Below are 16,073 nucleotides of genomic sequence, written 5' to 3'. Positions count from 1 at the left end.
CAGATACACTTGCCCAGGCTTGTGTCCCCGGGAGGTCACTTCGGTGTTACTAAAGAAAGCAGCGTTTTGTCTTCACTTAAGACAGACAGGTGCCAACAACAGTGTAGTGTGAACACCCCTATGGGCAAGAAGAAGAGAATGAGAAGCAGAGAAAGTAGGAAAATTGGGGAAAACAATTACATTAATTGAGGACCCTCCCACCTCCTCAAAATTGGGGTTCTTCAGCCAACACAACAACCTTTTTCTTTTTTTGCAAGCAGCAGCAATTCATATTGAATTTAGGTTATCTTATTCTTAGGGGCTGGGTATTTAGTCTTGTGTAAAGTACGTCTGCACAACGTAGGGTTTGCTCTCAGTGGAGTTTACTGTGGGTCTGCAGCTTTTTGCATCCCCCTTTAGTTTGTGTAGTCCACATGGTATTAGGACAATGCCAATCTCCCTGCTGTTAAATGACACCACCTCCTGGTCAGAAAGCAACTTTATTTTCTGATTTTACCAGAGGGTGGAGCTCCAACCCTTCAGACCAGACTCTCACCCTGCTTGCTTATTGGTAGCAACTGAAAAACAAACTTGAGGGGTCTGAGGGACAAAACTAAAAGACAAAAGTATATATACATTGTGGCGCACAAGTCATTCTTGTTGGGCCCCATTCATTCCTCTCATGCCTGCCTATGAATAAGTTCCAGCAAAACCCACTTGTGTGCATTAAGCAGCTGGATGGGTTGCCTTGAAGGATCCCTTCCACTCTCTGATTTTTTAGGAAAGTGAGCATCCATCTCAGATGAGATGCAGGCTCTTCTTGTCCCTGCAGTGAAGTGCCTCTCATGGCACTGGCACCCATTTCTCTGGTATGTTGATATCCTGCAAAAATCCAAGTCAAGCTTAGAACCAGCCTTATCAAATGTATAAAATCTCTTCTGCCACACTAGCTCATGATGGCCTTGCATTATAAAAGGAGGATGGGCCTGGTAAGAAGAAGAGTAATCTGAACATGCAAAGAGTGGCTTACAGAGCTTGACACTCACCCTATAGGTTGCTAGTTACAACAGATCCGGGTGTAGATATATTATAGAAATTTTGTGATAGGAAATCTGCTCTGAGGAAAGCAGGGTCTCCTTCGCAAAAAGAAGAGGCCCCCAAGAGTACCTTGCTGATCTCTAATCAATTGCAGCACACATGCCCAAAGAGAAATCAGGCTAAATACCTACAGAAATCCTTCTGGTGAGGTTACTGTAGGAACGCCAGTCTTGTATACTAAAGTACATGGGGTGTGCTCCCACGTAGACTGTATTCATCTGCTGCACTTTTGATACCACAGCAGCTCTGCAAGGAAATTATCCTTATGCAACCCTTGATGGCCTCAGAATACTGTATTCAACTATCAATAAATTGTCTATTGAAAGGTACATGTAGAACAAATGAACAGCAGATTAGTGCCAGAAGCTCAAACTGCTACTTGGCTCCACTACTCAAGTGTTGCCCAAGTCCTGTGATCCTGGAAGCTCCTGGAAGTGGGTGAAGGACCCTGGAAGGGTGGGTCCTTCTCCCACTAGGACAAACATAGAGGGTGTCAAGATTGCTGCAACTGCATCTCCCTGGGGGACCCGAAAGCAGTCTGTAAAAGAGTAAGGCAAGGCAGTGTGTTTACCGACTTAGTTGGTCTCTTACTCCGCCCCTTGAATATGACCACTCCGGCTGCCATGGTAGCAAAAATAATAATTGGGGAGTTGAGGGTGCCTCAATAGGTTCAGTGAGGAAACAGTTTGGGTAGATTTCCTTTATTCTGCAGCCCACTTTTGAATTATCATCTTAATGTTCTAGAGCAGGGATCTTAAGATATTCTGGCCCCCATTGGCCAATTGCCATGGATGATGGGAGCTGTAGTCAAATAACATCTAGAGGACCACAAATTCCCTGTTCTAAACCCGAGAGCTTTGGCAAAAGATCTGTGGAAGAGCTCCAATGGAAGCAGCCTGTTGCTCTGAGTGAATGAATGAACAGGGTTTCATTTCTTCCTGTGAAAACCCCTCGCCTCAGTGGGATTTATTGATCCCAATACACCGTAAGAGTAAAATCTCATGTACTGCAAACTACAGTACAGGAAAGAACCTAATGACTTTTCATGTTACTTTTATTTATGGGTTTTCTTTCATGAATTTTAATGTTGGATATAAATAGTTTAAGTTTTTAAAGGAACTTCCAACCCAGGTAATGTTAAGTATGCTGTGCAGACTCTGACTTCTAAGGGAAGTGACACACTCTGTTTATGAAGGGGAAGGATTTAACTCATATTCTGTTTTACAGTTGTGACATTTTCTTAGTGATGTCTGGTTCCATCATATGGTATAAGTTTTCTGCATATAAAGCAGTTTCCTCTTGGGTTTCATTATACCTTTCATTATTCCCATAGCAGAATGTTTTTCCTAATCATATTTGTCCCTGCACAACATTAAATTTTATTTACATGGCTGATGCATTTCTCTATAAAGTATGGGATTGAAAGGGCTGTTCCAGAGGGATTGGTAAAGGTCTCAGAAACTTTCCTAAATGATTTCTTGGTTTTGCTCAGCCTGGAGACAAATACTTCCTGCATGCCCATCAAGGCTTAACAGTTCAGGACTTCTCAGATACAAGCAGATTTCCATTTCCTTTCCCTTATCAAGTGGGACCTGCCACAGGAGTGCTCCTGTTCAGAGTTCCACATGCCAGCCAGCCAATCTTTTCTTGGAGACTCCATTCCATTCCCCCTCCTCCCATTTTCCATTCCACTCCTAAACAAGAACAAACACCCGTTGGGTTACAGATGCCTTTAGGCCTCCCGCCTCCCCTTGTGTGCATCGATGGCGCCATAACTTGCCATTTAATATTTGGCTGACTCTCGAGCTTTACTTTGCTTCACAAGGTTTCTTTGGAAAACCTTGTGGGGGGATTTGGGCTTGGCCTTCCACTTACCCAATAGGAGCTGCTCCCACCTCCCTGAAGAGTCTTGGCCCCATTCTTTCCACAAGAGCCAGAAGTGTGCCAGTATCTCTTGAAGGTATGCACCCTTGACTGGGAGCAGAGGAGCCAACTCCTGGGGGCCAAGGCCCCTTCCCCCCCAATAAAATATTTGAGGGGGTCAGGGCTCCCAAAGTTGAGGAGCATTACCATTCAAATAGTCTTGTGGTTATGTGGGGCAGGGCTTACCTGACCTCCCCCCCCCATTTTTTTATTCAAGTTGGCACCCCTGACTGGGAGCAACTAGTGAACTTGGCAGGATTTACCTCTGAGCAAACTTTTGTATGATCAGGCTTCACTGCTGTAATTCTCTGAGCATTTACAAGTAAATCCCACTGAAGCCACTGTTTTCTTTCAAGTAAACATGCATGGAATTGTACTGTAGACTATTCTAACAAACTAATAATAATAATGGGACCCAGGTGGCGCTGTGGTTAAACCACATAGCCTAGGGCTTGCTGATCAGAAGGTCGGCGGTTCGAATCCCTGTGACGGGGTGAGCTCCCATTGCTTGGTCCCAGCTCCTGCCAACCTAGCAGTTCGAAAGCATGTCAAAATGCAAGTAGATAAATAGGAACCGCTACAGCGGGAAGGTAAACGGCGTTTCCATGGGCTGCTCTGGTTTGCCAGAAGTGGCTTTGTCATGCTGGCCACATGACCTGGAAGCTGTACGCCGGCTCCCTCGGCCAATAATGCGAGATGAGTGCCGCAACCCCAGAGTCGGTCACGACTGGACCTAATGGTCAGGGGTCCCTTTACCTTTACCTTTTAAATAATAATAATAGGCCATGAGAAACCCATCAAAATAATTCTTCTTTATTGCTACTTTATACATAAATCTGAAATGAGATTGCTGGTATCTTGAGAAGTCTACTGTATCATTAGAAATTTATCAGCAGGAGTACTTTTTAAATGCAATAAAATACAGTTATTACCCCCGTGTTCCCCACATTTCCAGACACTGCCCCTCCTGAGCAGGACTGCTTTGTAATGAAGAGGCAGAAGAAAGAAACAATGTGTTATTTATGTTTGATTTAATTTAGGAAAGCTAGATGTCTTCGTATATATGCTTGTATTATATCAATAGTTACAACTTATAATTAAACTTATTTTTCTCCTTTCCATACTTTAAAATAGTAACAACTCCTTCTAATGCAACTTTGGTGCCCACAACCTCCAGGATCTATCCGGCAGTGAAACTGTACCAAGAAATGGGGTGCTTCCATGGGGTCCCTCAGGTATGCAGAAGTATCTTGGTTCGTGAATCAGAAAGTAACCCAAAACATCAAAGAATTTTTAGATACTGCTGAATTGGGGGTGGTGGGAGCTGGGGGGCGAGAATGCCCCCTTAACAGCTTACAGTATTCTGGAAATGAAGATTAAGATCAGGAAGATGCCCAGGAAGAAGAGGGAAAACCTCCCTTCACTAGAGTGGAAATGGAAAGAGGAAAGCCTTGCCCTTCCTCTACATAGCAAGAGATTTCTCATGTTCCCATTGGAAGCCAACCCTGAACCTGAGCCCTTTATAGAGCACAATGCCAAAAAGCTTTGGAAGTGCTGTAAAATCCCCTTCCCCAGTCCTTCTTTGACATCCCCTCCCTGGCTCCTGCAGCATTATAATGTTCTTATTCCAGAGCGGCTGGAGCCCAGAAGAAGAGTTCTCTGCTTAGGAGCTAGAAATACACTGCTGTGTTTCTTATAGGTGCCCATGTACAAAGAAACAACAGCTTTATTTCTCATCAATGGCTCCTCCTCATCCTGGAGAGAAGTGACTAGTGGGAAGAGCCACAGGGTTCTGTCTTGGACCCAGTCTTATTCAATATCTTTATCAATGACTTGGATGGTGGGCTTGAGGGCATCCTGAGCAAGTTTGCAGATGACACCAAATTGGGAGGGGTGGCTAATACCCCAGAGGACAGGATCACACTTCAAAATGACTTTAACAGATTAGAGAACTGGGCCAAAGCAAACAAGATAAATTTTAACAAGGAGAAATGTAAAGTACTACACTTGAGCAAAAAAAAATGAAAAGCACAAATACAGGATGGGAGACACCTGGCTTGAGAAAAGGACCTAGGAGTCTTGGTAGACCACAGACTTGACATGAGTCAACAGTGTGATGCAGCAGCTAAAAAAGCCAATGCAATTCTGGGCTGTATCAATAGGAGTATAGCGTCTAGATCAAGGGAAGTAATAGTACCACTGTATTCTGCTCTGGTCAGACCTCACCTGGAGTACTGTGTCCAGTTCTGGGCACCACAGTTCAAGAAGGATACTGACAAGCTGGAACGTGTCCAGAAGAGGGCAACCAAAATGGTCAAAGGCCTGAAAATGATGCCTTATGAGGAACGGCTTAGGGAGCTGGGCATTTTTAGCCTGGAGAAGAGAAGGTTAAGGGGTTATATGATAGCCATGTTCAAATATATTAAAGGATGCCATATAGAGGAGGGAGAAAGGTTGCTTTCTGCTGCTCCAGAGAAGCAGACACGGAGCAATGGATTCAAGCTACAAGAAAGAAGATTCCACCTAAACATTAGGAAGAACTTCCTGATAGTAAGAGCTGTTCGGCAGTGGAATTTGCTGCCAAGGAGTGTGGTGGAGTCTCCTTCTTTGGAGGTCTTTAAGCAGAGGCTTGACAGCCATATGTCAAGAATGCTTTGGTGGTGTTTCCTGCTTGGCAGGGGGTTGGACTGGATGACCCTTGTGGTCTCTTCCAACTCTATGATTCTATGAACAGAAAGCCACAGCTAATTTTGCCCCATGGGTGTGTATGACACAAATATCTGCAAACTCAAGTTTGCTTCCATGTGTGTTGCAAGTCAAAAACGATAAGCTTTCTGGGCAGAAGAAGTCTTAGACGGAACCTTGTGAGCATAAAAGGTTCATAAGAGCAGTGCAGTACAGTGGTACCTCAGGTTAAGTACTTAATTGGTTCAGGAAGTCCATACTTAACCTGAAGCGAACTTTCCCACTGAAAGTAATGGAAAGTTGATTAATCCATTCCAGACGATTAAAAACACCCCCTAAAACAGCAATTTAACACAAATTTTACTAACGAGACCACTAATCCATAAAATGAAGGCAATAATGTACGTACTGTACTATAAAATAAGACAGTATTTTAGATGAATTTTTTAACATTTACAGTGGTACCTCGGGTTCAGTACTTAATTGGTTGCCATTCACTCCCCAAAAAGTACTGAATCTAATCAGTGATAGCGTGCATGTGCGAAGTGCCGATAGAGTAAACACTTCCGGGTCTGCGGAGTACTTAAACTGAAAGCACTCAAACTGAAGCATACTTACAAACACATCTTGCATGGGAGTTAAGTTCTGGAGATGGCACATATACACAAAATGCACCTAAGTCAAAGCGCCCCCTTGGAATTGCCCCCCGCGCAAGCCATCTTGCCTCCCAGAGCAGGTCTTGTGCGCACCTCCCCCCCCCAAATAAGGCAGAGTACTTAAAAGCCCTCTCCACACCTGGATAACCTGCACAAAAGCGCTTTTAAACTCTCTGCCTTCTGTGCATTTAATTTGTATTATTTCAACCAGCCACACTTCAAACACATAAAGCTGAAACTGCACATATTAAACACGAGTAAATTGTGATCGTACAGTAACAAGAGAAACCTCCTGGCAAATACATATATTCACAAGTTAGCAATAGAATTGCCCTATGCTGGCAAATGAATCCACAACTTAGGACAAAACTAGGTGCCAGCATGGTTTAAAAACAAAATAGCAGGTATGGGAAAGTGATTACTGTCAGAACCACTGTGTAAAGGGAGGAGAAGTTTAACTTTTTTCTCCCGGACTCTGGCCCTCATGAAAGTCTCATCCTTCCTCCCATGTCCTACTTTTTATTTTTATTTTAACCACTGGCTGATTGCCAGTGTAACATCTACTTGTGCAGAGGAGAAGGGCTCCCAGATATTAGGCGTATGTTTAAATTAAAAGGCTTGGACTGACCTGGGGCCCCTTGCTTCACACCAAGGCTCCTGCCTTAAGCTGAAGGAACCCTGTGGTTTGGATCCTAAGGGAACTTAAGTTCAGGAAAGCAAAGTTTCCAGGCCCAGCTCCCTCCCCACGCCAAAGTCTCTCTGGAGGGTTGGACACAGTCCTTCCATAGACTTTAACTTACATTAGAATACAAGTCCTATTGGGGGCCATTTTCCTCCTCCCCCTGCAGCCCCCACACCCACCCTATATTGTTCAGAATGATATAGGAAAAGGGCAAAGGGAAGGAGGAGGAAATTTCTCTTCTGTGAATTTCCGTAAGTTAACTGCTCTCAGAATCCAAGCCTGTTTTTCTTCCTCAACTAACCTAAAACGGAGCAGCCCTTTCCAAAATGGTTTAGAAACTTCCTACTTCAAAGCACAAGATCTGAGCTTGCTTCCCTGGCATCTTTAGCAGACTTTACTCTCATTTTCAGTCCTACTCAGCAAGTATGAGGGCGAGGAACCTCCTTCAACATAAAACACACAAAAAGCAAGTAAACACTCCATGATACACAAGAATTTAGGAGCACTCCCCCAAATCCTAGCTGAACATGGGACAATGGGCTGGCTGCTTGCATTCCATAGGTGGTGTGCTACCCAGTTACACTCACATGGCAATGAGGAGCCAATGTCTCTTTTCCTAATAAGCATTGAAAAAAGTAGATTCACAGTGCAATCTGATACACATCCACTCAGACACAAGCACCAGTGAGCCCAATGGCACTAATTCTTGGTATGTAAGATTGCAGTCACAAGTTTCACCATCTGCTTCTCAAGTGAGACACAAAACAGCAGCAATAATAAATAATGCCAGCATTATGGTTGCGTGACAAAGAAAAGTTCCAAATTTAGTGGAATGGGTCAGCCTTCAGTAATGAGAACTGATACCAAGAGAAATATTTGATCTCGTATTTACATACCAGTAAGTTTTTGCTCTTTCTGGAGGATGGCAATAAAGTAACTGCCTTTCTGAAGCAGAGCAATAAAGTCTATCCATTTTCAGCATTTGCCAGCCAGATTCTCCTAGCAGCTCACAAGTAGGGCATAAAGGAAAGCAGCTCTCCTCTGTTGTCTGTCTCCAGTAACTGGTAAACATGGGCCTTATACTGGGAATTTTCTAGTTTTTGCTGTCATAAAAAATTGGCACAGAGGCTTAATCTTCTAGCTCATTGCCCACACATTAAAGTGCTGCACCAAGGAACAGCAAAAGCAAAGCATCTTGGAAGTTGACTATTACCGTGTTTCTCCAAAAATAAGACACCGTCTTATATTTATTTTTCCTCAAAAACACACACAATGGCTTGTTTTCAGGGGATGTCTTTTTTTTAATATTAAGTATGGTACAGTTTAACCTACAAGGTTAAACTGCTTATTATCGGGGTATGGCTTATTTCCGGAGTATGGCATATTTTCGGGGTATGGCTTATTTTCGGAGAAACACGGTAGCAACCTCATTATAAAGCATGAATGGAGTTGATTCAGGGTAAGTAACATGTTTTCTTTATAGAATGCCACTTCAAAGCCAATACAGACCTACAATTTCCATTAGATTCATGGGTTCTTGGGGGGAAATGGAACATAAAGCTTGCTGACTGACAGGGCAGGGGTTCATGTCCTCTTAGCCACCTGAATCCACAGCAATCTCTTCCAGCCATGTCAGTCCGGGGTTGAAGGCTTGCATTCCGTCTCTGTAAATGCACTTAGGATCTAGCTAAATTTAGGATCTGCCAAAAGCCAAATTTGGGCTGTATCCTGCAAGTGAAGGTAACTCCTCACAGCTGTTCTACAGGACTTTAAATGTGCATAAAGGTAAAGGGACCCCCTGACCATTAGGTCCAGTCGTGACCGACTCTGGGTTTGCGGCGCTCATCTCGCGTTATTGGCCAAGGGAGCCGGCATATAGCTTCCGGATCATGTGGCCAGCATGACTAAGCCGCTTCTGGCAAACCAGAGCAGCACACGGAAACGCCGTTTACCTTCCCGCTATAGAAGAACCTATTTATCTACTTGCACTTTGACGTGCTTTCGAACTGCTAGGTTGGCAGGATGTGCATAAGCTGATGTTTTATGAAGCTGCCCGAGTGAGATGCCTGTTAACAGGTCTTCTTTCGAAGACAGAGGTCCTTTGGCTGGTTCGGGACGGTAGGGTTAGGAGGCAAACTCCCATCTCTTGGGGGGGGGGCACAATTAGTGCCAGCGCCTTCCGTCAAGAGTTTGGGTGTAATCTTCAACGCCTCTCTTTCTATGGATGCAGAGGTTGCAGCTGCAACAAAGGCAACATTTTTCCATCTCTGCCGTGCTAAGCAGTTGGTCCCTTACCTCTCTCACCCAGACCTCGCCACTGATCCATGCGACGGTCACCTCCAGGCTTGATAATTGTAACTCACTCTATGTGGGGCTGCCCTTGAAACTGACCCAGAAACTCCAGCGGGTGCAGAATGCTGTGGCAAGACTCCTTACGGGGTATTTGCCGTGGGAGCACATTCAACCAGTGCTATACCAGCTGCACTGGCTCCCAGTGGAGTACAGGATCAGGTTTAAGGTGCTGGTTTTAACCTTTAAAGCCCCATACAGCCTAGAACCCTCGTACCTACGGGACATGGGGCAGCCTCTTCTTGTATGCCCCACAGAGGACCATACGGTCTGCTAACAACAACACCTTGAAGATCCTGGGCCCCAGGGAAATTAGACTGGCCTCGACTAGAGCCAGGGCCTTTTCGGCTGTGGCCCCGGCCTGGTGGAATGCTCTCCCACCAGAGACCAAGGCCCTGTGGGATTTGACATCTTTCGACAGGGCCTGCAAGACGGAGCTGTTCCGCCAGGCCTTTGGGCAGGATGCAGTTTGACTTACTTTCCTTTGTATAAAACAAGCCTGAAGGAGGCCCCCAACCCGCTCCCAGGTCCTTGTATGATCAGTGGAAACAGTTGGTCCTGGCAAGTATTAACCACTCTCAATTCCAACCTGATAATTGCCACCTGCCCAGATTTTAATTTGTTTGAATTAATTTTAAGATGTATTTTAATTAATTGATGTCTGTTTTTATGCTTATTGTGCTGTTTTTATGATGTTAGCCACTCTGAGCACAGCCTCAGCCAGGGAGGGTGGGATACAAATATATTATTATTATTATTATTATTATTATTATTATTATTATTATTATTATTATCATTACACCATGCATTACTTAGCATGGCAGTTCTGGAATTGTGCCAGAATTGGGATGCAAAATCAAGATCCAAATAAGAGACTCCCCAAGGTCAGCCAGGGAACCATTTACATAAATCACCACAATGAAGTAACATGCAACTCTCCAGACTGGTCTGCCTCCGTTAATGTTATGCTTATCCCTGTGAGTTGTTCTGAGGAGTCTGCTTTTAAATAAATTAAATTAATAAATAGCTTTGTGGAGTTAGTGGGTGAAAACACAGGGAACTGGGGCTCTGAAAACAAAACAAAACAACAAAACAAAACCCTCTATGACAAATGCATGTTTGGTATGGCACAGAACAATTAACACAGATTCTGAGGGAGCAGGGATGGAAGAATCTTTATTCAGCCAAATGGGGGAAGGGGTGATGGGGAGCCACTAGAAAGGAATGATTATCTGCCAAAATCTATTATACAATCTCCCTGGCAGGATCGTACCAGGAACACGAATGATGCATTCCAGCAAGCCCTTATCAGCCTCCCAGTGTCAAGACAGGCTGGCTCTGTTAGTGATCAACTTCCATTCTGCGCTAGCAGTAGTGTGATGGCCAGAGCTCAGAAGGCATGCTTGGGCAGGACTGTCACACGCTCCTGTTCCCCACCTCCAATGCCATCCAGTGATTCCAGCCTGCTCAGGTGCGCCAGACTTCTTCCAAGAGCCTCTTCCAGTTGCCCACGGACGGCCTGGACCCGCTCCAGCTCCACCTGCAGAGTCTGTTCATGCTGAGAGCTGGCAAGACTATGCACAAAGGGAAGCAGATTAGGAGCAGTTTAGGAGTTGTTCTGCCAAGGTCTACCACCCTCTCTCTCTGCTCACCACTGATCTCTCATTCCTTCAAATGCACCAACCACCTCACTCCCTGCAGCTGCCTTTCAGCAACGCTCTCACCAACAGAGAGAAAACGGGAAAGCTGTGGGTGCTGCGAGGTGGGTGCTCACTTCTGACAACCTGGGCATACAAACAGTTCTTCCAAATAACACCTTGAGGGTTAATGATTTACTAAACTAGCCTATAATCTTTGTAGATATGTCAAGCAAACAGCAAGAGGTGGGAAAGCAAGGGAACTTAAGCAAAAGAGTTTCTAGTCGCAGCTACACAGAAAAATCCAGCCTCTACCCATCAAATGCCTCAGCCCTGGAGGCAGTGACATCTCCTCACCTGTCAGGATGAGCCTGAAACTTCACCAAAGTGCTGTAGAGCTGCTTTTCTGCTTTCAGGGCTTCATTCAGCTGATTCTTCTCTGCTGCCAGTCCCTCCAACACCTGCAGCAGCTGAAGGTGCAAACATTTGCCTTCACTTTGTGCTCCCATGTGCATTTTACTGCTATTTAACAGTCAAGCAAAAACAACCTTGTGCCAAATTGTGACCTGAGCTGCATTTATGCCGCTGGCCCCTCTTATTTCCTGACGGCAGGTGCAGCCTGTGAGTCCAGGTGCAGGTGGGCCACTCCGCCTACTTCAACCAAGTCTGTTTTTAATGGTGCTGATATCACAGTCTTTTGCAAAGGAGGAAAGCCTCCAACTTTCCACAAACAGAGACAAAGACAGACCCCTTAATTTCAGTGGGTCTACTCTGAGTAAAACTTGCAGTGCAATCAGCAGAGGGCTGCCCTTAGACTGCAGTTTGGGGGTTGGATGCCTGCTCAGGACGTTCACAGTCGTTTTCAGTCAGTTGTGAGAAAAGCCTACATAGGCAACTCTGAGCAACTTTGCGAAGCAGGAAACAGACATAAATCTAACCAGCCTGAGTCCACCACATGGCTGCAACACTTTTCTGCCATACCTGCAGTCTCCTGTTTTCAGCAGCTTCCTGTCCTTGCTGTTCCATCCTGGCTACCTTTTCCTGAAGCATCAACACTTCCTGGGAAAGTCGCTCAACTACTGGCATTTCTTCAGGGTCAACCAGCTGCATTTGCAAGTCCTGGAAGTCAAGGAGAGTGTGACTTGGAGAATGGAAAAGTGCAGTTCGTGGCCCTGGGCCATGCATCTACCACAAACTTTCAGTCAAGAGATCTTCCACATCATTGAAGTGTGGAGTACATCTGGAATGGGAGGCCCTGAATTAAAAACCCAACACAGGTGTTTCATTTGCAACATCCCAAAGAAGCTCTGCAATTAAACAAACTAAACCTGCTTCATATTAAAAGATTCTGCTGCTTCTTATAATTTGCATTTAACCAAAGGTTTTCTGCTGCAAGTGTTAAATCATATACTAAACTATACACCCAGATACCTGCAACTAGAGACCCTTTTGTCCCACCTTTATTAGCTCTTCTTTTATCTGGATGCTTCTAGTCAGAGATTCAACATCAGAAGCTTGAACCTGGAGTTCCTCTTCTTGGGAGACCAGCACAGACTGAAGAGCAGCAAGTTCCAACTGTGGAGAAGGCAAAGGAGAGAGGATGAGGCCACAGGAGGATGTGGCAAATGGTTCTCATGCTGCCTTAGACTTGCCAGTGGCACAAAATCTGCCCATCTGCTAGATCTGTTGGCTGGCACATGGCAGCTCTCTTCCCTAGGAGAACTGCCCAGAACCATGGCCGTTCCTTTCCCATTCAGCATGGTTGGGCTGCCAGGAGTCTCTGTTCCTCAATACCTTGACTCAGACTCACTCTGCTTTCCTTCTCCTTTCGTGTCAATAGCTCAAGCTGTTCTTTGGCACCAGTAAGCTCTTCCTCAAGTCCAGCAGTTGCCTCCCAAACTCCTGGAGAGAAAGCAGCACAATATTAGGCTGGGATCCCATGCCTCTTCCCCCTTCTCACAACTTTAACAATCAAAAGCAAAAGCAGGTTTTAAGGGGTGCAATCCCTGTGGGGAGAAAAACTGGAGGCGAAGGGGAACTTTCAGTTGAAAAACCACCAGAGTAAAAAGAGTTAAGGATCCTACTTTCCTCCCCAAAGTTTTCTTTTAATGAATGCACACAGAGAAAGATGCATGCAACTCTATAATCACATGCTGTTTCAGCTTTATTTATTTAGGACAGGCATGTCCAACAGACAGATCGTGATCTACCGATAGATCACTGGACGTCTGTGGTAGATCACTGGCTCCCCCAAAAGAAGCTCAACAATTTTGGATCCCCTAAAAAAAAGCTCAACATTTTAGCCCTTCACCCCCCCAAAAAAACAGGGCTTTCATCCCGCCTCAGAAAAGCTCAACAACTCTGACCCAAACCCCTAAAAAATGGGCCTTCCTTGTTCCTAAAAAAATCTCAACAACTTTGACCTGAACCCCCCAAAAGGGGGTAGATCACTGCCAGTTTTAAACTCTGTGAGTAGATCACAGTCTCTTCGGAGTTGGACACCCCTGAGTTAGGACATTCCCAAAGCAACTCCTAGATCAGCGGAGAATAGGAGACAAAGTAAATAAATAAAAATGAATAAGAACAAAGCAAAATAAAAAAATAATGGGAGAACAGAATCATATTCAGTATTAGCAACAGAGATTAACAGGTCAGCTGCTTTCCCTCCCCCAAAAGAAACCCTGGACAATTAAAAAAGCTTTTACCTGGTGCCAGAAAGGCAGTCTCAAAGCCAGGTGATTTTCCTCCAGGACACTGGAGGGTGCTGTGTACCAAATCAAACCTAGTGCAGTGATATCCACACAAGAGATGGGGGACATGTGGACTAAAACTGCCAACATCCTTGATCACTGGCCCTGGTGGCTGGGGCTGATGGAATCCAAGCAACACCTGGAGGGCAAAAGGCTCCCCATCCCTGGACTACAATGACAGGCAGCACCTGTCCAGTGTGCTCAGGCGGGGCATTTCCCTGGAGGAGCAAAGGGCCCCTGCAGGCAAAGCAATGAGCTCCATCTCCTCCCTGGCAAGCAGCCGTGAGCTTAGAGGTCACATGCAGCAGGAAGCAGCTGAATTGTTCCTGCCAGCAAACATTCTGGGTGGCCAAGGGTTAAACTGAATGGAAGCTGCTTATGGACCAACCTTTCTCCATGTTGAAATGGCCATCTCCGTTCTTAGATGTCAAGGTAGTGGGACTCTTGCCTGAGCTTTCTTGCCTCAGTGTCTAAGAACATAATACACAATATTTCACTGATATTTCATAGGCCTTGAGAGTTTGAATAAAGTATTCAACTCCAAAGTTGAACAATGAGAAACTACATCAGTGTTTGCTCACAGTTGGTTTCCTCCCTCTGAGAAGCACCAATTCTGCTCACTCATGCCAACATTGCTCTCATTCCTTTCCTTTAGGAAAGACTTCAGGGCTCTGCTCTGAAAACACTTTGCTTTAAAACTGCACACTTAGGGGCAAGCATCATTAGAAACCATTTCTCTCCATGTGGTCCTGGGCAGGCCAGGCCAGGCCACCATGCAACCATTTCCCCACTCAATTCCTAGGCCCTGAGCACAAGTGGCACTGGAGGCTGAGGCTGAGCACCACTGAAGATGGAAGAGGCCGCTCAGGGCACAGATTATGGCAGCATGGACCCTTTTCTTTCCAAGCAGGCCTCCCCCTCCCCCTCTCAGGCCAACCCTCTGGGAGGGAATGTTCTCTCACAGAAGCACGTTCTTACTTCAGACTCATCCTTCCGTAGGAGCTGGGCAGTGGAAGCTTCCATCTTCTCTTGTGAAAGCTGGCCCTGCAGTTGCTGACGTAAATCTTGCAGCTCACAACTTCTTTCTATTAAAGCCCGTGCCATTTTCTCAGCAGATATCTATTAATGACAACGATGGTGATGATGATGATGATAATAATTAGAGTACCCTGCCCATCTGATTGGGTTGTCCATCATGCAGGACTGGTATGAGGGCCAACCATGGAGGCGGCTCTACCCAGTGGTATATTGCGAGTGAAACCACTGCTGCTCCCGAGTCCCTCAGCCACTGAGGCAGAAACAAGCTGCAGCCACTGGTGGCAGAGGGACTCAGGAGAGGTGGTGGTTTCACCCAGCAGCATAGACTCTTGATCAGCATACTCCTGCCCAGATCAAAAGTACATCCTGCCACATGGACTGAACCAGATATAATCTGAGGTAGGATTCCATGGGCTCTGGGGCAACTGTGAGCCTGAGCCACACCAGAAAAGGCAGACTGAAGTCCTGTAAGACAGCAAGCCTTGGGGTCTCCAAGATACCCTCAGAGACCATATCCACCAACTCAGCAGGGTGGGGAGTGCGCTAGCAGAATCCCTAGCCTGTCATGAGAGCTCAAGCCTGAGGTACACATGTTTGATATGGAAAGACTCCTAAACAGAATACACAAAGAAGGAAACATACTAGGCAGAAGAAGCTGAGGGCATAAGAAAAATCCTGAGGGATGAGGCCAAAGGGCCATTCAGTCCAGCCTCCTCCTCTCCCAGTGGCCCACCTGATGCCCATGGGAATCCTGGAAACACTTCTGAGTCCCAGCATCTGGTTTCCCGAGACATATTGCCTCCGGAAGCAGAGGAAGAATGTCGCCATCATAACCCTGTAGCAGCTCCACCTCCCCAACCCCTGAGTCTCTCTTGCTGAGATAGAGAAACCTGCAGATGCATCTGGGAGAGATTGGCATTGAAAGTGCAAGAGAAGAGTGCCAAGCCCAGGGCACAGCTGCCCACTTACACAACTCTGCTGCTCTCTGGTATTGACAGCCTGAAGCAACTCCTGAAGCTCAGCCACTTGCTCCACAGTCTGCCGGCTCTTGTCACTGAGGAGTTCCTCTATGACCTGCTCTTTCTGCTGAAGGCAGAGATACAGCTCTTCCACAAGCTCCCTCTGCCCAGGCCCCAGCTTGCATAGCAGTTTTGCTGACAGTGCCTAGGAAAACAATGACGATAAGGATAATCAAGAGGGAGGCAATGCACCGTGACCAACACAACCAACAACTGCTTTCTGGATTCTGGTTTAGTAACGATGTCATACCTGCAGA

General features: G+C 45.8%; 1 protein-coding gene across 5 annotated transcripts in view; it reads right to left on the bottom strand.

The window, feature by feature from the left end:
• The window catches only part of LOC118078300 (myomegalin), a 117,602-nt gene that overhangs the window by 39,010 nt on the left and 62,519 nt on the right, over positions 1-16,073 (bottom strand). For 4 of the 5 annotated variants that reach the window (XR_009557853.1, XM_035102110.2, XM_060276543.1 and 1 more), the window contains 8 exons: positions 15,767-15,961; positions 14,738-14,878; positions 14,148-14,229; positions 12,820-12,911; positions 12,468-12,584; positions 11,991-12,128; positions 11,367-11,479; positions 10,810-10,946 (listed from right to left, as the gene is read on the bottom strand). Coding sequence is in view for 4 of the 5 variants with exons in the window: in XM_035102110.2 (XP_034958001.2) it covers positions 10,810-10,946; positions 11,367-11,479; positions 11,991-12,128; positions 12,468-12,584; positions 12,820-12,911; positions 14,148-14,229; positions 14,738-14,878; positions 15,767-15,961 (1,015 nt within the window). In the remaining variant the exon portion in view is untranslated. Of the gene's footprint in view, positions 1-10,530; positions 10,947-11,366; positions 11,480-11,990; positions 12,129-12,467; positions 12,585-12,819; positions 12,912-14,147; positions 14,230-14,737; positions 14,879-15,766; positions 15,962-16,073 lie in introns of those variants that run through there. The other variant, XM_060276545.1, reaches the window with a different exon arrangement.

The sequence above is a fragment of the Zootoca vivipara genome, chromosome 7 (genome assembly GCF_963506605.1).
Source record: "Zootoca vivipara chromosome 7, rZooViv1.1, whole genome shotgun sequence".
NCBI classification, from domain to species: Eukaryota; Metazoa; Chordata; class Lepidosauria; order Squamata; family Lacertidae; genus Zootoca; species Zootoca vivipara.
This window is presented reverse-complemented; position numbering and strand designations above follow the sequence as displayed.